Source organism: Doryrhamphus excisus, chromosome 6, assembly GCF_030265055.1.
Source record: "Doryrhamphus excisus isolate RoL2022-K1 chromosome 6, RoL_Dexc_1.0, whole genome shotgun sequence".
Taxonomy (NCBI): domain Eukaryota; kingdom Metazoa; phylum Chordata; class Actinopteri; order Syngnathiformes; family Syngnathidae; genus Doryrhamphus; species Doryrhamphus excisus.
Window position 1 is genome coordinate 16,337,046 of NC_080471.1, and position 12,039 is coordinate 16,349,084.

At 40.2% G+C, this 12,039-nt stretch overlaps 2 protein-coding genes across 2 annotated transcripts in view; one reads left to right on the forward strand and one right to left on the reverse strand.

The window, feature by feature from the left end:
• Positions 1-4,796, reverse strand: part of tln2b (talin 2b) — a 77,186-nt gene extending 72,390 nt beyond the window's left edge. Inside the window, exon 1 of the mRNA XM_058074860.1 lies at positions 4,651-4,796. The gene's annotated coding sequence lies outside the window, so the exon portion shown is untranslated. The remainder of the gene's footprint in view (positions 1-4,650) is intronic.
• c2cd4a (C2 calcium dependent domain containing 4A) lies at positions 4,270-8,743 on the forward strand. The gene is made up of 3 exons (XM_058074863.1): positions 4,270-4,638; positions 7,141-7,278; positions 7,354-8,743. The coding sequence occupies exon 3, from the start codon at positions 7,384-7,386 to the stop codon at positions 8,710-8,712; it is 1,329 nt and encodes a 442-aa protein (XP_057930846.1). The 5' UTR covers positions 4,270-4,638; positions 7,141-7,278; positions 7,354-7,383; the 3' UTR covers positions 8,713-8,743.
• Positions 8,744-12,039: the final 3,296 nt, after the last annotated feature.

Genomic DNA, 12,039 nt, shown 5'->3' on the forward strand with positions numbered 1-12,039 from the left:
TAATGTATTCCACCCACGGCCCGCCTCCAGGCACGCCCACTCTGCTGTGGTTGGTCACACTCTCAAGTGCTTTATAGGAGTTGATAATTCATTCATTCATTTTCTACCGAAACAAGCATCGTGGGAATGCTGGAGCCTATCCCAGCTGTCTTTGGGCGAGAGGCAGGGTACACCCTGGACTGGTCGCCAGCCAATCACAGGGCACATATAGACAAACAACCATTCACACTCACATTCATACCTATGGACAATTTGGATTCGCCAATTAACCTAGCATGTTTTTGGAATGTGGGAAGAAACCGGAGTACCTGGAGAAATCCCACGCGTGCACGGGGAAAACATGCAAACTCCACACAGAGATGGCCGAGGGTGGAATTGAACTCGGGTGTCCTCGCTGTGAGGCCTGGGTGGTCACCACTTATCCGCCGTGCAGCAGGGGGTTGCTAATATACATCAATTCATCTTTTTAACAAACAGATGTAATCCAAACCAGAAGTAGAGACTGGACAGTCCAAAGTTTCTCTAGAAAGGAAGTTACTTCAAGATGTCTCACAATGGTAAATAGCTTTAGCATTTCTCTACAGCATCGGTAACATGTAATGTGGTAACATGTTTTTTGCAGGACTATCAGCGTTTAATAAACAGAGTTTGGAGGAGACCAGAGAGCTTATCATGTTTAAAGTCCATGCCCACATCACAAACGCACATTTCGGGAAAAAATCCCCCAAAAGTGTGATTCCCCTTTAAATGTGTTTGATTTGCGTGATGATCAGAAACATTTCAACACTTTTTCACACCACGCCCACCACCCTACCACACACATATACATACAGAATATACATACACAATATATAAATGCAATTTTTTATATTTTATTTTAAAATCTGACAAAAGCACAGTAGGCCCCAACTACATTATATTTGCTGAGGGCAGGCTCGCTGCACCACACATTGAAAGCCAAAACAATTCAACATCCACTAAATTGCTAAATACTATGGCATTGACTATTGCAGCTTTAAGTATATCCGACTTCTTTGGATAGGTAGTCTTTGCTTCTCTAACCAGATAGCCTCTAGTGCTGTCACACTGTGTACAATACTACAACACTGCTGTTGTGGCCAAGCACTGATTTACAATGCCTCAGTATTAACATAAAATTAGATTTAGCAGTGCTTACATTGTGTGCTTCCTCAGCTACAAAAGCCAAAATACTTGCATACACAGCAAATCTGTAATTTATGGCCGGAAAAAATCAATACCTTAATCCAACTGACAATCCTCCTCTTATCAATTATAGCCAAAAGGTTTTATTCTGAAAAAGCTTACCAGCAGAAGCTAATCGCAACAGTAATTTTGTGTCAAATTAATATGATGTTCTATTCAGCAATCTGTGGCCACTCATGCAAATGCTGGCCCGTGAATATGCATATTGAGTTCATTGGAGACTTTACATTGCCAGTAAGCGGACTGAGGTGTGGGACAGCCATTTTATTAAGTACACCTGCACACTCTAATGATATCCAATACAAGATAGCAATGCTTAGTTTCAATAGACATCTATTGATTATCTCAATTGATTATTGTGGATGTAGTTTGCAGGTGAGTAGAACGCCATTTCATCATACTGAGAGCTGTTTCCAATATTTTGGACACCTAATAGACTGACACGAGTCATAAAATGTGATCTTTATATTGTGCAGGTTTACCTAATGTTGATGTCATTGAATGGAAGTGCCAGTCCTGCAATTAACAACATTGAGCAATATGTAGCTCATGGATGGGAAATGCATATGTACTTCAAAAAATACTATACATTTGTACATAAGTGCTTACACTTTTACTGTCGTTGCTTTCATCCAGGTTGCTTTACAGTATCACAGAAGGACAGGCTTTTTTTCCAAAGCATGGTCTCACTCGGGATATGCAGCCTTAAAGCTATCGGAATTGCAGCTGTCTGCATCCTGCTGAGACAGCGTGATCTGCAATGGTGCATCACTTGGGTAAAACATGCCAGCTTTTACTATCTCTCCTACAGCTAGAGTATCCTTGAATTCACCCTAGATATCCAGGAGATGACTCCACAGTGGACAAGAAGGGGGCAACATTTTATTTATTTTTATTTTTTTTGTCAAAACACATAAGCCAAATACACGGCCTGTTAGCATTGTCAACACTATATACTAAATCCATAAACTGCAAAATGGGCATACAGTGGAATCTCCATATCTGATACTTAGGGTTGGAGTTTTTTTGTTTGTTTTTTACATCTTAGTGGAGGAAATGTGATTTTTTTGTTGTTGTTTCCATTCATACCTGCATGGAATTTCTACTTTCCAATAGTCTGCGGATATAAGACTATGGATGTTTTGGCGTATTTGTTCATTTCAGTGAAGTGATTGTTGATCTACCACCTCTTCAACATTCTTTCAATGTCCAGGCAAAAACGACAGTATTTTATCACAATCCGTGAGAAATGGGTACTTTTGACTGTCTTATGCCTTTTTAGTGTGTTATTTTGTACAGACAGGTAGTAATAGTTACAATTCTGCCACTTCTAGTCATATATAATTAAATTATTTTCCCTTTGGTCCGAATCTGACACCCTTATTAAGAATGGTTGTGAATTCTGTACTTTATACAATATTGTTTCCACTTTTAAAATCAAAATGCCAGAGGAGTAGTTTATACCAGAGGAATTGCTGACTTACTCAAATGGCTGTAATCACTTTGTTTGATAAGGTCCGTGAGGCGGGCCAACTCAATGCTATTTTCCGAACAGTTCCACAGGATGAAATTGCAGCGTGGGCCGGATTTGGACCCCGGGCCTGAGTCTGACACATGTGATCTAAATAATGACCTTATTTAATGTGTTTTCCTTTTTCTTTGGCTGTTTTTGTGATGCCAAAAGAAATGGGTACTTGAAATCGCAGAGAAACAAAAGAAAGAAAAAGTGTGATGACAACCATAGGAGAAGAAATGGATCTTAATGTAACATTATATAAAAGTAGTACACACACCTCCGTCTTGGTTGCTCAGTGCAATATGGCTGAAGCAATGGTAATGACTGCATGTTTACCATTGATGTAGAAAAGCACACAAGTAATCCTTCCACTACATATTTTGTACCATGCTTGTAATTATATTGTAGTTTGGTTTTCAGGTTTACTTTTCAGTTGTTACCTTTACATTTAACACTTGCATGACAGTTAAGAACAATAAAAACTTTGACAATTCACTTCAGCAGCCTAGTAATTTCATATTATCAAAGTTGTGAAAAATAAAGTCTGAAAATGTAATGTAATGTAATGAAATCTAGAGGTTTACATATGCTGGCTCCAAATGACCTCTCGCCAAGAGAACCAGAGCTTTTCTTCCTGTCATTCACGCAAACACCATTAACCAGTGGTGGAGCGGGAGTGGCGACAGAGACCTGCCCAGAAAAATGTTTCTCAAACATTGGGCAGCTTAGTATAAACAACATCAATACAGTATGATGCTAATTTTAAAATAATTTTCATTGCCATAAATGATGTTATTTCAGTAATTCTAAAAAATATATATTAAAAAGACACATTTTAAATAGATGCGTAATTGAGACACTGAGAAAAGTAGCAGCAGTACATCCCTTTCAACATAAAACATTCACTTTCTTGAAAAAAAAAACGGGACAATTTCTGGGAAAAAAGTGAAATTCCATCAGGGTACGGCGGTGGAAAGACCCAACTGCCCACTACCGATGGACTGCATTATTTTTCTCAAGCATGGATATATTAAAATACGGCAAATTAACAGTAAATTATTGAAACAAACATGTGATGGGAATGAAGGGGAACATCCAGTTGTTTGCAATCTGTCACTATCATAAACACCAGTGATCTGCAGCAATGCAGCCCTGATAGAGAAAGATTTTATGATGGCAACAGTTTGACTCTTATGTGAAAATGTTTATAAATCTGAATAAATTAGGCCAAATAATCATCACAGAGTGCCCTGTGTTTGACCTTCAATATTCCGTCATTGGATTCACACAGGGTTAAGCTATACCTGTGTTAGCCAGTCAGATCATGTGAGAAACACAATCCACATCCAACATCTGGTGACACATGCACATCTGCATGCAACAGCAGTGTAGCCGAGTGTGTGTAGTGTGCACCCTTGACCTCTGATAGAGCAGCAAAGATAGCAGTCCTTCCAAACTTGAGGCAAAACACATTTGTGGGATACATCAGGCATCCAGGCACGCCCACGTCACAGCCGTACACCTTCAAATGTCAGCTCCGATTCCCTCACAACAGCATCCAGGTCAAGTCCAAGTTAGTAAACCATGTCACATTTCTTGTTGCAGGGCAGCTAGGATGCTGAGGTCTGCAAAGCCTACATCGATGCGAACGCGTCGAGGAAACAAGTAGGTCAGTCAAATATTCACGTTATTAGTCGGTGTCAAAGCCAGTCCCCAAATTTGCTGAAGAGGCATCTGATACTAAACGGAGCGATGGAAGATCCGCTGGGAAGCGGTGAAGTGAGCCATTAAAAGCCCGCTAAGCGCGGGGATAGGTCGTCTGCAGGGGGATGAAATGTTTCCAGCGGTCCGCAGGGAGCCCAAATGTGCCCGGATCGGAGTCGAACACAGAATAGAAGGTGAGATCCTACCTGATGTCGGTCAACGTTTCGTTGGAAGCATGCGAGCTTTTACTTGGATGTCGGCAAGGCGACACACACACACATCATACACTCACATATCTCTCACACACACACACTCACACACTCACACACACACACGCCTGCCTACTCCTCATCATCAAGCCCCTCCTCATCTATCTACATAAGCAGGGATGAGGAAGAGGAGCACTTTGCGTCTCGTTTTTTTTAAACCTGATCATTCTATTCAAATGCTCATCTGCAGCCATGTACAATTATATGATATGCTTATTGACATATTCATGTGAAAAATACACCTGTCAAAACGATGATTACACACATACATGATGACAGATGACTCCATGAAGGAAATATAACCAGGTCACACTCTGCATGCAAAAAGGTACCACAGGGGGTTTAAAACCCCCAACAAATCTTTTTATTTAATCAAATGATTAATTTGCAAAAGGGACAGTCTGGTGGGATTTGTAGGTTTAAATCTGGGTTACCAATTGAATATATGTGATGTATGTGTCAAACAACATCCTTCCTCTCAGTTTAACATCTCAGTGGGTGGACTGGAGACGACTAGACAGGTCACATACTGCCCCCTAGAGGACTAAATTGTAAGCACTTTCTTTTTATAGACTATTCCACTGGAGTTTACCAGAGCAACTTCCTGCTTATAGTAATGGTAATAGTAATGGTTTTATTTCATTTGAACATGCATCAGATTATAATTGAATGCATCACATAATCAGTTCACAGTTCCACATGTCCAAAAGGAGTAGGAAGAAGCAAAGCTTATTAAATCCTACCCCTCAATCTGGTACTTTTACAATCAGTAACTGTTACATTTGTTCACTTCCTGCTTTCCCAATATAGTTTAAGTACAATACATATATAAACACAAACTATTAAGAAAAAGTAATCATGAACAATAAGTACGTACGTACAAACAATTTTCTACTTTGTACTTTTCTAATTGTATACCATTATTGCCATCAACGTTCCACCTGGGGCCTGATGCACAAAAGTAAGATTCAGAGATCCAGAATAAATGACAGGGATGAGTTCAATCAATCCAAAACAAGAGCGTGTTGGCTTAATTGGTTCCATAAAGCTCAAACCAAGATGAGCAGATAAGGATTAATCAAGACAGGTGAAACCAATCCTGGATCAGCGTCTTCCTTAAATAGACCTCACGATCAATCGCAGATGAGTTGCCGATTCATTATGGCAACGAGAGTGTCATATTTCCCTCATGGAGACTAAAGGTTAAAGAGCAAAAAAAAAAAAAAAGAAAAGCAACACCTCCCCAATCATAAAATAAAGACAATGAAAGGGAATCGAGTCGAGTCAAGTCGAAATAAAAGGAAATCAAAAATTCAGCAATTTTTGGCTAAGAAAATGTTAAAAAAACGATTAGAATCATACAGAAAATACATTTATAACATAGTTAAATGGACAAATATTAATATTTTCTATTTTATTTGCTTTTGTATTTTTCACCTACCAGCAATTTATTGACTGAAACACATATTCACTTTGACACCGCTGCTATTTGTCCCACCACAAGAGGGCAATATTGTCAATAACTTTTTGTGTCTCAAAAGCAACTACATTTAAATCATTTTTTATCTTTTGATGCAGATCTCACATATTTTGGATGAAGATCATGCATTTTTACAACAATATATACATATACTGTTAAGGTGTGTTTACCTGTTGTTGATATACAAACGTACTACCACTAAAGATAATTTTGTGTCATTTGAAACTTTTTAAAAGCCAACAGCTGAAACCTGTAAAATAAAATAAAACATCTTATTCATATGACCAATATATTTGCTTGAAATATTGACATTTCTGATTAAAAATCAAGACCCTCATGAGGAAAAAGCGGTAGAAAATGAATGAATGAATATGCATATTTTATGACACAAATATAGTATACTGTCCAAGACATTAGGGCCACCTAATAATTAGATGAGATGAAATACAAGACAAAAATCTTCCATTGCAATCATCAAAGGCCTTGTGTTGATTAATGCTGTTATTAGTAGGCAATATTTTTTATGCTACATATATTGTTGTTTTGGTGTCGTAGAACTGCAGAGCCTTTAATCTTCAGTTTGCTTTGCGTCTCTTTTAACCCGGTGTAGGTCACACAAAGGTCAGTTTGGACTACTTAAGAGTCTTCAAACATACAAAATACACACAGTATGATGGATTCGCTCAGTTATGCAGTAACACAAAAGCTGATTTACTTGGGATGTATTTATTTTGTATCTATTGCAGTAATACAATATTCATGGTCTTTGCCGTTTTTGGGAACCCGCAGTTACATGAGTTTTAAGCTCTGTTGTGCTTCCATGGGGTGTTTCCATGACAACCGGGTCATGAAGCGAGGGGGAGGATCCAACCGGAGGAGTGCAAGGGGGTGTGTTTTACATTCACCGGTTTCCTGCTTGATTTAACCTGTCTGCTTCCCTCAAACAGACCCAGATGTTCAGGATAGAGCTGCTCTCTGCTGTTGAAAAGAGACTGTCTTCATTTTTCACTGCACTTTGACCTTTTAGCTGGAGCTTTCAGTCAGTCCTGTCCAAGAAGATTTGTTGGATATCTTTATAAGGCGGGGTAAGACTGAATTTTTTTTATTCAAGACATTTTTGCTTGCCTTTAGTGCTAACAAATGTTCTCTTCTAAATGTAGAGAGTTTTCCTGAATTCTGTCAGCACATCTATGTGGGTTGTGGAGAAGATCCGTGTGTCAATGGAGAGCTCAATCCTGCCTGTACCATCAACAGAATTCAGCTTTAAGATCGGAGACATCATGTTTGGGGAAAAACTGGACAAAACCAAAAGGATTTCTCTCTTCCCAAATGTCATCACCCCTGACAACATCCCAGAGTTCTGCATCCCTCCAACCATCCCATCCATGCAGGAGATAAAGTATACAGACAGAGCTTCCCGTCTTGTAAAACTGAGCCTTTGCGAGAAGCCCGATGCAGCGGTGGCGCAGCACGAGGCCATGAACCCACACATCATCCAGGTAGAGAGCGTGGATGAGGGCCCGTATGATGGCTGCAGTGATGAGGAGACGACAAATGCGGATCCCCAGAGCCAGGCCGCTTTGTCCCTCCCTCACATGGCCAAAGCGCAGACCTGCTACGGTTTTTGCACCTTACTAGAGAGCCCCCACACCAGGAGGAAGGAGTCTCTCTTCCATGCCGATCCAGGCTGCTCTCCCCTGCTGCTTCCCAGGAGCAGGTCCACAACATGCTCCCAAGTCAACCCACCTCCTTCGTCTTCCCCTTCTTCCTTTAGCCTCAACACTCTGTCCTCCAGGCTTGCTCCGAGAGGACACAGCATCAACTGGCAGGGCACTCTGGACAGTGATACCACATCCTCTACAGAGTCGTCCCCGTTCAGCTCGCCCTTGCTGACCAGATGCCCCGCCAAGTCGTCCCTCTTCAAGGCACTCAGCCATGAACTGCTGCTGTCACGGAGCATGAGGAAGGCCATGGTGTCCAGGAATAATTCCCTTTCCACAGATGAAGGCAGCTCGACAGACAATAGCCCCAGTGTGATGAGGAGGGCTTCCGAGGGCTTAGCAGAGGGATTCCCTAGTTGCTGTAGACTGGCACCCCCTACTATCTTCCCCATGGACTTGACCCTGCACAAGGAGAGGGTAATGAAGGAAAGAATGGTGCCCATAGGGAAAGATGGCAGCCTGAGACTCTCAACTGAGTACTGCCCGGACAACCAAAGACTGCGTGTCCGACTGATCAGCGCAGAGGGCCTTTACCCTCTCTCTGTAGATCCCAAGATCATTAACTGCAGCGTCAGCCTCTCTTTGGTTCCAGGGAAAGTTCAGAAGCAACGCAGCACCGTCATCCGAAAGAGCCGCAATCCCATCTTCAATGAAGATTTCTTTTTCGACAATATCTCAGAGGAAGACCTCAATATGCGTTCCCTTCGCTTTAAAGTGGTCAACAAAATGTCCACCCTGAAAAGAGACTATCTGCTGGGCAGTTGTGATCTGCGTCTTTGCACCATTGTGACACTCTAAGCCATTAGTACTTCCATGCATTATTAGTATTACATTATTTATTTTCATTGTTTTTGTATTGTAATATGATATTTTATAATGAATAAATTATGAGAACCACCAATTTTGTTTTTATGTAATTCTGTGTTGTTTCTTAAAAACTTAATCAAGCATAAAACCAATCTATGATGTTTGGATTTTAATTTTGTTTTAAAAAATAGCTACCACAAAGTTAAGTCCAGTCCATAAATTTTAAATTTGAAGGTCCACTTTTATATTTATCAATGCTAAAATGGCCCCAGCACTACCGGCCCTTACATGAAACAACAATGGTATCATGTTTCTTCCTAAGCCTGTTGTTTTCATCCTGACCTTTTCCTCTGATTAAAAATATCACTAGAAACCAGAAACCTTTCAGCGAAGTTGGTTATGCATGTAGTTGTCAGCACAGTAAGTTAAAAAAAGGAGCAATTAATGTTCTTTCCCATAAAAACAACTTGGCAAGTCCTGGAAATTCACATTAAATTAGTAGTTTACAATACAGAATATAACCAGGTTGTCCCCCCCCCATAATCAGGGAACAAAGTGTATGTAAATGCTACGTATATATGTGAACAACCAAGTAAAGCCGCAGATCCTGATGTACACCGAACATATCCTGCAGCTTGTAGCAATAAAGAGCAGGCTTAAAAGCTGCCACTATAGCTGCTGGTTAAACATTAATAGGTTTCCCGCAGGGCTCGGAAATGCTCTGATAGAGGGGGGTGACAAGTGCGGCACTCTGTAATGAAACAGCATAATGTGATTATTGCTTGTAAATATCCTTTGCTGGTCAAACGTGTCATACAAAAGAATATTCTGATTGGAAAGGGAGAATAACACAGTTTGTCATGCAAATATTTCAGTCCAGATTTGACACTTTGGATTATGCTTTTGAGAAAAGGGACAAATATAACTCATGATCCACTTTTCCGTCTGCAGCCACAGAGAGTCGCAATCCCCCTTCAGCCATTATGATGGAAATAAGGGCTTGTCTTTCTGTATGCGCAACCAAGTAAATCAGCTTTTGTGCTACTGCGATAAATACAATGTAACTGACTAAGAAAAGAAAATGCATCCCACACAAACAAGTCAGCGTGCATTTGCAACAATAGCTCTTTGAACAGGATGTGTGTTTTCGGGTCCTACGTGAGGAGGCGGATACTGTTGGACACTTTTGTGCTGAGTGTTGACTCAGCTGTAAAATGCACGGTAATAAACGTCAATTACCTGTGATTCATCTTGCTGGTCCACCACTGATAGGATCTGAAGGGATTTTTCCAAAGATTTGTGCTTTTTGACAGCAGTGCTCACATCGGTTTTAACACATTAAACCTCGACATTGGGATCATGGTGCACACCTAAAACGATCACTTTGCAAAGTCAAAATATTCATTCATTCATTCATTTTCTACCGCTTTTCCTCACAGGGGGTCACCGGGTTGCTGGAGCCTATCCCAGCTGTCTTTGGGCGTGAGGCGGGGTACACCCTGGACTGGTCGCCAGCCAATCACAGGGCACATATAGACAAACAACCATTCACACTCACATTCATACCTATGGACAATTTGGAGTCACCAATTAACCTAGCATGTTTTTGGTATGTGGGAGGAAACCGGAGTCCTCGGAGAAAACCTACATACACATCGGGAGAACATGCACACTCCACATAGAGACGCTCAAGTGGGGAATCAAACCCAGGTCTCCTAGCGTGAACCACTTTTTCACCATGCAAAGCCGTATACAACAATATAAGCATACAACAATATACTTCACCAAAACTTTTCTTTTTTGCTGTTTTGTGACAAAAAATCCATAAAAAGAAACAGCATCACCGTATGGATTGTTTTGAGGTTTTACTTATTTCAGATTTTTTTATTGTTAAGGTTAAAGGTTACTTTTTATGACATACCTGACATATTTAATATCAATTAACATATTGTGTTGTTATGTTAAATGAATTTGGTTTAGTCACTTTGGACATGTGATTTTCTTTCTTAAGTACATTAACAGCACAATATTCCAAAACCATGGCAACAATCAGACATAAACAACTCGGGAGTGTGTTTGTATCTAAAGGGCAATGTGTGGTCACTTAAACGTGATCATGAAAAGTGATATTGTATTATGTGCAGGAAGCATCTGTGCGTCATAAATGTAAATGCACAACAAGGGAAGTGCACTGGCTTCATCTGGAGTGCTGAAAACAGTTGCTTAGTTACCTTCATTTACCTGAACGTCTTTGCCAAGACTAATGCATATTTACAAAGTAATGAGCTGGAAGTGACAACAACTATATTTAGATTTTTTTTATAGACATATTTTGAAAAGTGACTCTATTTGTGCGAAAGCTCTCTAGAAAATGGCTGGATAATATTTACATACCAAGAAGACTGAGATTGGCTCCTCCCGAAACAATATCACACGTCTGATAGTCCACTCCCAACACAAACCACTCTGTGCACTTAGCAGGGCTTATGTTTTACCAGGTTCTCTAAACACATCACTTAAAATGCCAGTGTAAACATACAGAACAGATTAAATCAACCTTTTGTTCTCAAGGCAAGCTGTTTGACATTTAGTGCAATGAAGGTTTGTAAGCCATTATGTACATCGATACTGTTTACTTTGGAAAAACACTGTGATTCACAGTCTGCAATACCGCTGATCAATACCGCACACACACACATAAGAAATCATAACAAACAAGCTCCACACAATTTGACCCAATTACAAAATATTCCATGATGTCAACAGGGTGAGCTGTTATTGCTTCAGCACCATGACATCACTTTTTATGGTCGCCCCTCTTCCAATTGGCAAACACGATGTTCAGTTCACCGGCTTAAATGATTAGTACAAGTAATGTAAGCAAACCCACAATACAGCATTAGAAGTGCGTCACAAGTCTGGTTTAGGACATGAAGTATGATTGACACAGAAACATTTACTTTCCACTTACTTAAGAGGCCTTTACATTCCTTTCAGAACGTAGGCCATTGATGAAATGTTTTCACCCACTTTTTACTTGTACCATTGTCTCGAGCTGCGTCCATGTCAGTCTCATCTTCTTCATTTGATGACTTGGACTTGACAATATCATTAAAGCTTTGCAACTCTGGTCCTGGATTTTGACATCCGATTTTGTTGTATGTAAAATATGTCCACTTTCAGAGTATCCGATTAATGTGATCATTATTATGTAATTTCCAGCATATTTTCCCTTTGAATCTGTTTCAGTCAATTCATTTATTAATTTCCAATCAGGTTTAAGAGCAATTCCCCGCTGTTCTCCCTGTGCGTGCGTGG